We start from the raw sequence: 15,491 nt of genomic DNA on the forward strand, positions 1-15,491 counted from the left end.
CACCACAGCTTTATTCCAGCTGTGTGACGGCGGGAAGTAAATAATCGAGTGATCAGACAAACCAGTGATTTATGGTATGCACAACATCTACGCTGTCGGGGTACGATGACACTCATTGAGCCAAGTCACCGAGGCTGACCACACGATCTATTTTGTCGCCTCGTTTAACGCCGTACTCAACAATATTCCTGCTACGATTTAGCAATAAAGAAAAAACGTAACTGGAATTATAGGGTTCATCTTAATTTAGCTCATTTCAAAAACATAAATGTTGATTATCGTATTCCTTATGTTGTTTCACAAATTACTGATGTTAGTTTCAATGATCATGTACATAAATGGAAACATGAAGTGTCGCAAGCAGGCAGTAAAACGGGAAGAGGTGGTATCAAACTAAGAACCTATTCTACTTTTAAATATGAATTTGGTTGGGAATTTTATTCAAATTGTAACATGTTTCGTCCATAAAGAAGGTCAATGGCTCTTGTTAGATGTTTCGAATTTGTTTCTATTTAAAGGATTGTATTGAAGATGAATGTCACGTTTTACTGCAATGTTCATTATATCATGTTGACCGTTTTAACCGTTTTAACGTGTCTACCGAATTTGAAGAAGGTTTTATGTCCTTTGAAGATAAAGATAAGGGCCTACTTGCACAACGCGATCTTAGCGCTAAGATGATCGTAACTTCCATACTTCAACATAGGCTTACGATAGTCTTAGCGCTAAGATAGCTTTGTGCAAGTGGGTCGAGGATCGTTTTACACTGTCATACCATGAACTGTCCTCTTTCACTGCGAAAACCTTGCTGCCTATTTTCATATTCCTACTTAATATATATTTTATTCAATTCTTTACGGTTTTATCTAATACCCTTAGTTTATACTTAATGTTTGTTTTCTTGTATGCATAATAGTCTCTAGTAATTCCGCAGGGAATGGCTCAATTCACTTTCAAGAGTGTATGTGTATAATGTTATCTATCAAATGTTCAGGTGAGACTTTAATAAAATAACTGTCTGTCTGTCTTTTATATGACGGAGGCCTGTAAACTCTCTCTAAGTTGACTGTGCATTTGCATCCTGTTGCCTCACTATTAGCCTGGGACGAGAGAGCCTTCAAATGGTATCGGGGAGAAATGTCATAATTTAAATACATGGCATTGGTGTCCAACTCTCAGAGTGTACATTGACAGATAAACAGAATGAGGTTTGCGGTAACGACTGATACGTGCGGTAAAATCGAAAAGAAGACTTGTGATATGCACGATCTGTGTTTTTGTTATTTACTTTGGTCCAGCTGGTTCATTTGTCCGACTTGGTATATTAGGGAAATAATCTTGGAGCTGTTAAAACCCATTTCACATCACCACTTCTCCGCATCTGTTACGTTAAGTATTATATTTTATAACCTCATTGTAAATATCATATTTTATGAAAGCGTTGTATCCTAGATAAGATAAAGTATAAAAATGTCTGTTAGTGAACACTGAGTCACCACTGACATTCACGTCCGTGATTAACATGATGTTGTGGATGATCATGGCCGTTGTCCTTGCTTGTCATGGTAACTATACGAAGCAACTGGTTTCTTTTCCTGAGACATATGTAGACGCAATCATGTCACTTTTTTTGGAATAACCATGCACGCCGTTATTTGTTTTTTTGCCATTTTTATTGTTTAATAGGGCAACTTGGATGCGGAAACAATGACGCTACTGAGATACTACCGACCGGGACACCCTGTATTGCAACTCAAACGTTTCTGGATGAGTTGCGTAAGATGCTGAGGACAGAACAGGATGAGGAGGCTTCAGGTACGTCTTTCGCGTCTCCGACATGTATTTACTCCGACCCTTAGTTTGTGGATAAAGGTTCATGTACATTTCTATATGGACATATCCCGCATATACCTACGAAACTGAACAACCACATATTTGATCAAATGTTGTCAAATATGTGTTAAAATGTTGTCAAATATTTGTATTATATTACAGGATTGAAATGTCTTTTTTATTTTAACGTTTTTGGTTTTTTTAAATTGGTATCAAGGAAAGAAAAATGCCGACAGCGTAATATCTGTTTACTGATGTGTATTGTTTACCATTGTTTATCTGAAAAAAACTTCAATAAGTCCCCATAAAGTATTGTTTCTGGTCTTTTAGGTTGCCTAAAATGACACGAAGACGCGGCTCATCTGCATTGCCATTTTTGCAGTGATTCATAAATATTCAGTAAAGCGATGCTCATGTTGTCAATCACTGGATTGTCTGGTCAAGATTCGATTATTTACAGATCGCCGTCATAAAGCTGGAATATTGCTGAGTGCGGCGTTAAGCAGCGAATAAACAAACAAAACAAGTCCTGGCACAATAGGCATCGAGCGTCATGTTCAGTTTATAGTTTGTTTTATGGAATACAGGAAAACGGAATAACCCGACAAGGAGTGTTGAAACTGATGCGCGCAGGGACCTGAAACATGATTCTAATAGGAAAGAAATAGTTGTATTACATTCTCATGGAAGTAAAAATGATCAGTATTTTAAATACTTTTAAAACTTGATCACACATTAAACATATCATTATACGGGACTGTACGTTTTACGCCCCCTTGTTGCTTAGCCCATGGGATTAAAAACGGAAAAATAACAGGATCTAATAGTGAATTGAAAAATTGATCTATCTCCCATTACCGATATTCTTCAACATGTGTTGTAGCACGCTTCTATATGGCTACAAAATAACGGGGCGGTCGGGTAGCCTAGTGGTTAAATCGTTCGCTCTTCACGCTGAAGACCCGGGTTCGATTCCCGACATGGGCACAATGTGTGCAGCCCATTTCTGGTGTGCCCCGCCGTGATATTGCTGGAATATTGCTAAAAGCGGCGTTAAACCATACTCACTCACTCACTCACTCACTATATGGCTAATTTGCACCAATATTGGCGCTGAAAGAGGTTTCCATATTTACAAGACACATTGGGCCCGAGTCCTGCACCATATATTTAGTTTATGAAAAAAGTAACAATCTAGAAACGTATAAAAAAGCATGTCTAGCAAGTTCCAGCTGGCTCTATTCCATATGAAATCAGCATAGGGAAAGTTTTTATATTTTATTTTTAGAGGGTATTGTGTAATATAAGATTTCATTGACTAAATGTTAGTCTAATTAGACCCATAACGTGGTTGTGATATTCTGGATACTCAGTGAGACATTTTAAACGCATGTGACAAACACGCATAATGGCGAAATTGGTTTCTTGTTACTGTTTCTACATGTCAGTTTAATTTTGAACGTGTTCTTGACACATAATTTTCTAGTTCTTATGTGAAAGTGTTTTTTTCATAAAACTTGGGATAGTTATATTTTTCTCTTTGTTTTCGTTTGTATGTCATGTGCTTTAATTTTGATAAATTTTACTCAATTACAATTTGCAAAATCTGTAAATAAGCCTAGGTCTTAAAAACGTGGAGTCCCGGTAGGACATGGTCTGTTCCATCTCTGTGAGGAGGACATGGTAGTACGAGTGGGTTTAAGGTCACAGATGGGGATAATGTGTCTTCATTTGCACGATTTGCTGGTTTCTGTTACATGATCAACTACATGTATATACACTCTTCAAAAAAAAAGAAACTCACAGGTAGATTGTTAGTAAATGTATTGTACCTAATAAAGTCGGATATATTTAAATAAATATCATATATACAATGTGAAATTTTGGAGCTCGATAATCACATGTTGTCGTTGTACAAAGGCATTGAAATTTTTAAAACAGTTCATTGTCATGTCAGATACGGCCACAAGGTTGAGCTGAACACAGTATCTCCTGTGACCGCCCCAGGCAGCAATCACGGCTCCGCATCTCCTCGGCACTGACTTGATAAGTGTACGAATTCTGTCCTGCGGAATTCTGCTCCATTCTGCTTGTAACGCGTTGGCCAATTGTTGGAGTGTCTGCGGCGTGTTCTGACGATGACGTACACGTCGATCGAGTTCATCCCAGAGGTGTTCGATTGGGTTGAGATCTGGAGATCTCGACGGCCAGAGCAAGTTGTTGATGTTGACCTTATGAGGGTAGCCTACCGTGACACGAGCTGTGTGCGGTGGAGCATTGTCCCGTTGAAACAGCTCCCTCTGGCGGTCAATGATTGGAAGATGGTGAGGTTGAGGAATTTGATTCATGTAGCGATTTGCAGTCAAATTTCCCTGAACCACAACCAAGTCAGATCTCGTGGTGTAGGATATGGACCCCCACACCATGACACTACCGCCACCGAAATTGTCGAATTAACGTACACAATGTGGGGCAAAGCGCTCATTTCGACGAAGATAAACACGTTGTCTTCCATCTCGCCGGTGAAGACGAAATCGTCATTCATCGCTAAACCACTTTCGTCTCCAGTTTCTCAAATTCCAAGGCTGTAAATAATGGTACCAACGCTGTCGATGGATCTGTTGCAAAACAGGGAAGATAACTGGTCGGATTCCAGCCTCGAGAAGGTGGTTCCTGACAGTCTGGTCGGCAATCCTCCTCAAACCAGGGATGCGTCCTGCAGTCCCCGTAGCTGTGTCATTGCGATGACGTAGGAGGAACAGTCGAATGTAGCGATCCTGTGCAACTCTTGGTCGGCCGTTTCTCGTACGGTCTGCAGTGGAATTGAACTGTGTGTATCGGTCCCAAAGGCGGCAAATGGTGCTGTGGTGGACGTTGAGGTGGGGTGCAACAGAAAACTGCGATTCCCCTCTTTCGATACGTCTTATAGCGATGTTCCGATCGGCAGCGCTGAGTCTCGGCATTTTCGAACTTGAAAAATGTTGACAATTGAATGACAAATTATTGGCTTATGCTTGCCTTTTTATAGCCACTACCACGCGTTACGAATGCCATAACCGGCACGTGCATTTTGCTTTTCTATTTTCCTCCATGACATTTTTTAACAAGTGTGCAAATCGACAATGGATGCGTTTTGACGCACCGTTTGTCGAATATCAGGCAAACAACACTTTCCAATAACATATATCCAATTTATATACCGGATTTATATTGTAGTCAGGTTCAATGAACTACATACTACCTGTGCGTTTCCTTTTTTGAAGAGTGTACATATAAACTATGCCTATTTTTCTTGTTCCAGTTCAAGGTAAAGGTGGTGCTATCTACACTCGATGGGGTAGAACTGAGTGCTCACTTAACAACGAGCTTGTGTATAAAGGTAACATGTTCCTCCATATACATCTTTCTTGGTTGTTTTTTTGTAAGTTTTATTTCAATCAAAAAGACATTGTCAGAAACTTGTAGCTGCCTACCATTCAAAGTGACACATGAACAGGTACATCTTTAGTGACCAACGCAGATGCATATGGATATGGTTAGATATTGACCTTATATATGCATAAAGAATATGGGTCTAACCAAGGTGCGAAGTAAAGTATGCCAAATTGATCAAGTGGTTCGAAAGTGTGCCCATTTCGAATTATTGTTGTATACGTTGCACGATCGAAACATCGAGCATCACCCTGAATCTTACCTATACTCGGTGCTACAATAGTCCGAAAAGAGCAAATATCAAGCAGATCAGATACGCCTAACGCTGAAAGGAAGCCATTCAGACTTATATGGTATTCTACAAACAGTCGGTTCATAATATTACCCCCATCGTTAAATATCTTGACATGATAAGATCTAATCTTCAATACTTACTGCCATCTGAAATCCCTGTTCTCTAAATGGCAAATTTGGTCAGTGCTGTCTTAGACACCACATACTATAAACATCATCACAAAAAGACCGTTGTGACCTGGCCGTATTTTCCGATATGTGCGGTACAATGTTTCAGGCTTTTTTTTTCCTTCTTGCAAATAATATTGAAACTGGTTATCGTCCACTTTCAGTATAAAGGAAACCATGTCATTTCGGACGGACGATATATACTCGTCCAAGAACCTCGTGTATCATGAAGTATATATGTTATGAGAGTGAGTATGGTTTTACGCCGATTTTAGCAATATTCCTGCAACATCACGGAAATGGGGTTCACACATTGAACCAATGTGATGAATCGAACCCGGTCCTTCGCGTGACGAGCTAACGCTTTAACTACTAGGCTACGCCACTGCCCTGAATCTTATGATCGTTCGTCAGTAGAAAGATTATTTTGAAAAATGACTGCCCCAACACACCAGATGCGTTGCACGTGGACCATGCAGTTCCCCTGTGCACGTGGGTAGGGGGTCATTCTTGATTTTGATTCTTCAGTGAAAGTAACACGTATGATTAATACTATTGCTTCAATGCAATATTTGAGATCAGATTTTGAATGCGTCGACAACTTGCTAATCACCTATAAGCGCCAATCATCTGTTTGCTTCCCTTGTTAGTTTCTATCCTTTGTTATTTTCCACCTTTTGTTATCTTATTATTTTGTTGTCCTTACCTGTACATATATATGGTCTCTGCCTCATGGCATTCATTCACCTGATGAAGGAGTAAGCATATACTCCGAAACGTTGTGTTCCTCATAAGAAAGACGTTGACAACCATATATTCTCTTCTTTATAACGAACGTCATGCGAACGTCAATGTAAGGCAACATGACAGGTTCAGGGATGGGTCTCTAATATTGGGTGAGATAACTATGAGTGAGTGAGTGAGTTGGGTTTAACGCCGCTTTTAACAGTATTCCAGTTATATCGCGGCGTGTCAGCTTAATGTGGGAGGAAAGCCCGAAGTGATGAAGGTCTCAGACGTTTACCACTTCGGTGAAACCCACGAGCACGGGTATGGTTCTGACAAACCTAGAAACATAATCGGGGCGAACCGAGATTCGAACCCACAATCATAGGTTTCTGGCCTCCCGTGCCCCCGAGATAACTATGACTGCCAGTCCTCTACTGCATGTTGTCAATAGAAGGGTCACTGTACTACCGAGTCCACATACGGATGCCATTAGTGGTGACACGTGGTCCTGTGCACATCGCCCAGGTCACAAATCTGAAGGTAAGTAACGTTGGTTGCGGAGAGTCCTTGGCTGGGTTACCGTGTTCGGCAGCTTGGCTCCTGAGAGTTTCTAGGACTGGCGGACACTGTAACGCATGTGGTGTCTCCTTAGACAAGTGACTTTGTTCGAAATATGTCTCTATACACCAAGCAGTAAATGGGTACCCGGTAGGATGAGATAGGAATGTAGCTGCTAACCTTTTAGCGCCTCACAGGCAGCTTACGTTGCATACTCTCCATGGAGAAGAAAATGAAATTCGAGTGCACACTCATCAATTGAACGGGATAATAAAGCATGAAAAGGGAGCCAAACAAATGTACTGTTATTATTATTATTATTATTATTATTAAAGTTTGCGCTGTGCTGTTCCACGTTTTGTCTTTCAAGACAACGATCGTAACCACTGTGCACGTATCGCAACTGTTTGTTGTTATTGTTGGTTTCACGCAGCAATCATCCAGCTATATGACGGCGGTCTGTAAATAACCGAGTCTGGACCAGACAATCCAGTGCTTGCCATCATGAGCATCGATCTACGCAATAGGGACACGATGACATGTCCCAACCAAGTCAGCGAGCCTGACCTACCACCGCCGTTTGTCGCCTCTTTCGACAAGCATGGGTTGCTGAAGATCAATTCTAACCCGTTTCTTCACGGGTCGTATCGTAACCGACAAGCTCCAGCCACAACACATCCACAGGCCAGTCTTAAGCCCTGTCTTTTCCCCCAAAGAGCACTCCCGTGACACGACCGGGAGACGTGTACGCCGACGTCAAAGGTCACCCGCTACGTTAGCCAAACTGGGCTATGTGCTGCAAGTGAAGTTGACAAGACTTCTCCTAATTGTCTTTGGGAGATATATTTGGATCATACCATTCCGTATAAACGAATGATTGAGCAATGTGTTTGTTTGCACCCTCACAATACACCGCCAACATGTTCTGTTGATTGTCATGGTACAGGTACACCTCGTCCTTCCTATTTCCTATCCATCCATTACCATCGCTCGATACCTCTTTGACCGCCTCCGTGGTCTAGTGGTAGAGCGTCCGCCCGGAGAGCGGAAGGTCCGGGACCGCGTCATACCAAAAGACATTAAGGGACTAAAACAAGGACTGGTCGGCCTAGAGTCAGTATACTGTGTCTGAATGGGGTATTCATGTTAAACTGCTGCATGGTATCTCAGCACTATAAATCGGCATCAGTCCGGACTTGAACAAGCAGACACACACATGCACGCACGTCGCAATATTAGTGCAATAATCTTAGACGCGACGTTAAACCCCATTTCACCTCACCACCAACATACCACTTTGTATTTCCTTAAACATCTGTCAATTTCGAATATCCCCTGCTGTGATTTGGGGGCATGTTATGTTATAGTGAAATGGTATAGAGCGGGATGCACGTACAATTTACTGGAGCAAATAAAATCCAGTGTTTTGGGAGATTATATATTCTAGTGTTTTGTACATGCATCACACCATATACCATATCACGCTCAGCACCGAGGCGAATACTCTAACTAATTATGTTTCTCTTTTCTAGGAGTAGCTGGTGGTAATTCTTACGAAACCAAAGCTGGACCTGCCAATATCCTGTGTCTACCAGATAACCCTGAGTATGGAAACCACACTCCCGGGCTTCAGGCTGGCAGCCTGATCTATGGTACGGAATATGAAACCGGTACATATAATACCTTCAGTTTCAAACACCTCCATGACCATGACGTTCCCTGTGCCGTGTGTAGAAGTAGAACCAAGACAAGCGTCATCATGGTGCCTGCCAAGATGTCCTGCTTCCCTGGATGGCGTGTCGAGTACACGGGGTACCTGATGGGTGGCCATTACAGTCATGCTGCTAGTGAGTATCTCTGTGTTGATGGAGATGCAGAGAAGGATCGCAGTGGCCATGAAAACAAGAATGGGCATCTCTTGTATCTCGTTGAAGGCATCTGTGGCTCCCTGCCTTGTCCACCATACAGGAATGTATGGGAGTTAACATGCACTGTTTGCTCTAAGTAAATATTTGATGATTCACTCTTGAATTATTGAATAAAGCCACCAAGCATGTGTGCAAAAAATATTTGCGTTTCTTTTATTATAAGAACAAACGTTAGAATAAATACAGTTTTGTTAAATACACTGCACAGGGTTCTTTCACTTATGGACATGTTAAAGTAAGTGATTGAGTGATCATGAGTTGTGTGTTTGATGTTGTAAACAGTACATCAGTTATATCACGGGCAGATCTGATGCCTAAGTCACTTTGGTGAGCCCCACGAGCATATGGTTTAGAGTATGGCGCTAGCAAGCAAATGATCATAATAGGGGTGAATATGGGATTCAATCCACTGACAATATGACGCGCCACACCTGGGGTACACAGCTATGACGAAGGCGCTTTGTAAATGAAACCATAGGCTATTGGTTTCAGTAGATGTTGGTTTATCATACATTAGTATGCATTCATATTTATTTAATGTTTTTTTATTATACAATAGCAAGATGTGGCGCAGCAAATTATGATATAATACGTATATATGCATATAGTAAAATGCAACCCTTTTTGAGTTGAATTATTTCTGCTTGTTAACCCTGCAACGATATCATGCTTCTATTAACAGAGTGAGGCGACAAATTATAACGGGGCCGGGTGGTTAGGCTCGCTGACTTGGTTATGCATGTCATCGTATCGCAAATGTGTGGATCGATGCTCATGATATCAATCACTGGATGGTCTGGTCCAGACTTGATTATTTACAGACAGTCGTCATACAGCTGGAATGTAACAAACAAACAAACCTTAACTGCGGCATGGTCTCTCAGTAGGCTGGCACTGGCATTGGTCCGGACTAGTACAAGCACACACACACACACAAACACGTGCATATACGTCGCTCTATTAGTGCAACAATCTTAACAGTGACGTTAAACTCCATTTCACCTCACGTCACCTATTAAATCATTTGAATATTCTCTCGTTATGTCGATCACCTGCTTTGTTTTGAATTAGTATTTCAAGAAATGAAGGTGCCTGCTTAAAGTAAGAGGCGACTAACGGGATCGGGTGATCAGGCTGTCAACCTATGGATTGTCTGGTCCAGACTCGATTATTTACAGACCGCCATCATATAGCTGGAATATGCTGAATGCGACATTAAACAACAAACAAACAAACAAGAGCTTAAGGTTTTATTCAATATCATGAAGAAGAGGTTATTCTGCTTTCTTTCCTCCTTTTACCCATTAATTATTTTCTAGTGCAATATATGCACAATACACATGAATAATATTTATGAGGACGTGCTCCGTGCATCAAGGATCGCACATGCTCTAAGGGAGATAACTCCTTGTGGATTACACCAAAAGCATGGACATTGACGGGCTGCTCTCATTATCACAAATTATTGACTGCATGCGAGACGACTGTACAGAGTCTGTATTTTATATATCCAAGGTAAGTTTTATTTGTAATTTATCCGAATTCTGTCGAAGTTACTGTTGAATTGATTTCGTGCTACACGCACCTCATTTTTGTTGGCCTCGGGTATTTGGTTGAGTTTAGTTTGTGTGCACCAAGGGAGTTTGTGCATTGATAATTATGTAATACAACAGGGTTCTGTTCCTTAAATACGATGTTACTGGGCAAAGTAATTTGTTTATTTTAAAAATAGTTTGTTTTTTTAAAATGCTAAGGAAGAAATGTCACCTGCATTATTAATTTCTCAACACATCAAACGTATTCTAATTTGTGCGAGTCACCTGGTGGTGAGTCAGATTAACTAAAAGTGAGTTCAGTTTGTTTGTTTAACGTCGCGCTCAGCAATATTCCCGCTTGTTGACGGCGGCTTGTAAATAATCAAATCTGGACCGGACAATCCAGTGACTGACATCATGAGCATCGACCCACGCAAGTGGGATACGATGACACGCATCAACCAAGGCAGCGAGTCTGACCACCCGATCTCGTTAGTCGCCTCTAACGACAAGCAGAGTCGCCCCTTATGGCAAGCATGGGTTGGTGAAGACCTGGACTTGGATTGATACGTCTTGGGAGCGGACGGGCGGTAACGTAGTGGTCAGCAAGTCCATGAAATGATGGAAGGTGTTTGGTTGAAGACTGGTTTTGGCCGTTTAATTCCGGTAATATGAGTAATATTAAAGAAAAGAGCATGGGTTGCTGAAGACCTATTCTTCCCCGGATCTTCACGGGTCCAGCATGATGTTGAGAGAACATAAACGAATTTGAGAAATCCGACCCTGTTGTCTTTGATTATTTGTTTGTTTGTTGACTGACGCAGCAGTCAGCGATATTCTAGTTATACCACGGTGTTCCAAAATTACCGTCCTGCTAAACACACAAGAACTGTTCCTGAATAAACCCTCTTACCGGTGTCCCGGTATAAACTCTCCCCCGTACAAATTCTACCCCCGGAGAGTTTATACCGGTACAGATTCTCCCCCGGAGAATCTTTCCTGAAATAAAATCTCCCCCGGGCGGATATATTTCGCGCCCCCCTCAGTATAAAGTCTCCCCCCTGATTATTCGGTTTGTTGCAATGTCTTTAAGTACTATATTCTTTAAATAGTTATCTTTAATGTAAGGAGGGTTGCTTTATAAAATAGATTATGAAATATGGTTATAATGAATTGATATTTCAGCATATTTTATTTGGTAACTGTACCTTCCATCCTAAAATAATTATAAGATATATATCATACCAAACAAATTTGAATGAAATGACTTAATGTAACAAATACATGTACGGTAACTGTTGTAACTGAATTCTGAAATCTTATTAATCCTCGCAAACATTCGGTTTTAACACTTACTACTTAAAAACTGTCAACATATCCATGCGCGCCTCCTGCTCAGGCTGTCCGTTACACTCTGATTTAAGATCTAAAATATATTCCTTGATACAGGCTATACGATTTAAAAATGGGATCAGTGGCTAGAATATCATGGTGTAACCAGGTTTCTGTTAAACACCCCCACACATACAAGTAACTAAATGTATATTTAGATAAATATTTAACCCAGAAAAAATAAAGGAGAGAAAAAAATAAATAAAAAAGTACATAAACAAATAAACATTAAAACCTTGAGGAATATGAAAAGCCAATGTGTAATGCCGAAGACATGATAAACTGTACCAACGAAACAGTTCATTTATGGTGTAATATTTCCATTGGCGCTGTTAGGACCGCTCGGCTAAAAACAAGTCGAACAGTGCTCGATTATCTTGAACCGCATGGTAAGCCCAACATAGCGGTTGGCTAATCAGCATTGATTTTTACTCCATAAACTGTCATAAAGTATTCATAAAGTATCAGGGGTCATTTCAACTTGCAAAATGATTGACATAGTCCTAGAGCGAAGATTTGGCTGTTTTCTCACCCGATTGACTGACATACAACATTCACATGGTTTAGAATGGTACAATGAATGGTAAAGCATGCAAATTACTCTATTACGCGATATTTCATAAGAAAATATCATATCTCCGTTAAAACATAAAACCAATATTTATGAGTCCACATATTGATATAAGACTTTATCACTGTCTTCAATTCCAAAATGTTAGATATAAACTTTCGGACCCAACACAAGCCAAACACAAGTATTTATAAAAATCCCTACGAGATTTTATTTCGTAGGGTGGGGGAGAGTTTATTTCGAGAGGGGCTGAACTGTACCGGTATAAATTCGCCGGGGTGGGGGGGTGGGGTGGAGGGGGGTTGAGGGGGTTATTCTGGGGGCGAATATATTTCGTGACACCGGAACTACTGATGTAACTGATTTCAGAGATCTTATTTATCCTCGCAAACATTCGGTTTTAACACTAACTACGTAAAAACTGTCAACATATCCACGCCGTTATACTCTGATTAAAGATCTAAAATATATTCCTTAATACAGGCTACGATTTGAAAATGGTATCAGTGTAATACCAGGGGCTAGAATATCATGGTGCAACCAGGGTTCTGTTAAACATACAACATCATAACTATCTAATTCAGCACTGATTAAATCTACTTTAAAATCTACTAAGACTGCGTACGTTTACATGTATAATCTTTATAAGCAAAGTAACCCAAAATATAGATAAATGTGTATCATCTTCCCGAAATGATTAGCATGTAGAATAGATTAAAAAACACCTGTATTGAACAACATCAACCGGCATCGTCAAAGCAAAGTGTACATGTAATTGTTACAATGGGGCTGGCGGTGATTATTAATGAAGAACATCTTGTTAAAAAGACACACCGAAACTGATTTGCATAACTGATGACCACAACATATTGAAAAATATCAAAATAGTAAAAAATGATACAGTTTAACCTCACACTGAAGAGAAAACAAGAACGACACAGAGAAGTAAAATAGTACGTCATATAGAACTGAGATAAAGTAATCTGAGAAGGGATTCATACGTTATATACAACTTAAAAATATATTATTATGAAAAACGAAAGGAAAGGTGGGTCCCCCCCCCCCCCCCCCCCCCTTCCACACCCTCAAAATCAATAAAATAATACTAAAAATCAACAAATAACCACCCCCCACCCCACACCCCACACCCCACACAAGTAACTAAATGTATAACTCAGAAAAAATAAAGGAGATAAAAAAAAATGAATAAAAAAACACATAAACAAATTCACATTAAAACTATTGGCAACTGCATGGCAAGTATTTATCAAACGACCGGGGGAGGAAATATTCTGGGGGGAGATTTTATTTCGTAGGCTCGGGGAGAGTTTATTTCGAGAGGGGCGGAACGGTACCGGTATAAATTCGCCGGGGGGGGAGATTTTATTCTGGGGGCGAATATATTTCGTGACACCGGCTTGAATATTGATGAATTTGCCCTGGAAAGAAAATCACACATTTCCGTTTCGTCAAGACAATCTAGATAATTCGAATAGCTCCAACTTTTTGCGCAGTTTTCCCCCGTCTTTTAAGGTCTCCGCCAACATTGACGAAGCAATTGTGATTCAAGTGAAGAATAAAACGACTTCCAGGTCTTGACAGAGAATGCAAGCCCGAGGAAGAGGGAAATTGCAGAAGGCCGAAGGTCAGACCAAATTTCCCGATTCCCCGGCCTTGCCTTCTCAGTCAAGCATAAGGAGGAGGTTTATGAACCGAAAGACAAATCTGATACATTTCTCAAATATTTTATTTTTTCAAAGACGCTTTCTATGAACCTTAAGAAACGGTCGTAAAATATCTCTGATTTTACACTATTCTGCATATTTAATTTTCCTTGTGCAGATTTGGTTCAAATGCAAAAGAAATCCCATCAGATATAAATGAGACAGGGGTCGTTTCTGTAGAATATCTATGGGCTGGAGGTACTTTCTGTGGGGTATCCCTGGGACAGTCTCTGCCGCGAGAGTATTCATTGATATGAAGGCCCCTTATAACAATAGGGTGACTGAAGGTTTTATAACTGGACAGAACAACTTGTTGTAATGTCATCTATAAAAGACAGAGAGTAACGGCTCTCACAACTGTCAGAACATTACAACAATGTATTTTTATTATAATAATAATAATGATGATAATAAAAAGCAATATTTTTAAAGCGTCAGGTCTCCCATTTGAGAGCTGCTCCGTGGCGCTGTTACAGAGGAGTCGAAGCTACTCGTTGCTGAGTATTGATATTCCCGGAGGCGTCGCTTTGAGTTTTTTAGTTGGAAAAAAGTTGTTCCAGTACTTATATTATATCGAACATAACGATCTGCACGTTAGGCATGCTGGATGTTCTGAAAAAAACGTTTAAATGATAAAAAGTATTGGGATCCTCCTTTCACAACAAATAATGTGTATGTCCTTAAGGAGTAACAATACAAAAACACAACCCTGCATCGAGACCTTCTCTATCAACCCAGCACTTACCTTGAACTTTCTACAGCGGTCTTAACCACAAGGAAACAAACTGATAGTACCGAGCGTATAGATAAGTCTTGGAATGGCATTTCAGTGAGAGAATATACGGATGTCAACTTCTATATTATGAGGAACACAATGTGTCGGGGTATATGCTTACTCCTTCATCAGGGGAATGAATGCAACACACGTAATAAGAGAACAAGGTGGAAACTTAACTGTGAAAGCTAACAGTTAACTAGCGCTGACTGGTGAAAATCAAAGATAGTTTTGATAAGATCTATTAGAAATATTCCACTCGACGCATTACTCTGTACGTCTCGTTGATCGACACCTCAGTTTCTGGATAGATAAGACTTGTTTCGTATGTTTTGCAATACCTACAAATTAGCTTTGAAACTCCTATAATTGATTGTGGAATCGGCTCATCCAAGAGGAGTATATTATCGTTCCATTTGGAAGAAACTGAATTCGAAATTGTAGATAAAAGTTAGGAGAGAGCGCTTCATCTGCATTCTCTATAAAAACAGAAATTTACTGAAAGCTTTTCTTTATTTCAACTCTCCAAAAGCCAGCTTTCCCCAAATATTC

General features: G+C 40.3%; 1 protein-coding gene across 1 annotated transcript; it reads left to right on the plus strand.

Annotated features, from left to right (window-relative positions):
* Window positions 1–1,487: 1,487 nt before the first annotated feature.
* Window positions 1,488–9,080, plus strand: LOC124131295. The gene is made up of 4 exons (XM_046494483.2): window positions 1,488–1,565; window positions 1,687–1,815; window positions 5,135–5,212; window positions 8,547–9,080. Exons 1-4 carry the CDS (start codon window positions 1,523–1,525, stop codon window positions 9,020–9,022), a joined length of 726 nt encoding a protein of 241 aa, XP_046350439.2. The 5' UTR covers window positions 1,488–1,522; the 3' UTR covers window positions 9,023–9,080.
* The last annotated feature ends 6,411 nt before the right edge of the window (window positions 9,081–15,491 follow it).

Source organism: Haliotis rufescens, unplaced genomic scaffold (genome assembly GCF_023055435.1).
Source record: "Haliotis rufescens isolate VD_foot unplaced genomic scaffold, xgHalRufe1.0.p SCAF_14, whole genome shotgun sequence".
Taxonomy (NCBI): Eukaryota; Metazoa; Mollusca; class Gastropoda; order Lepetellida; family Haliotidae; genus Haliotis; species Haliotis rufescens.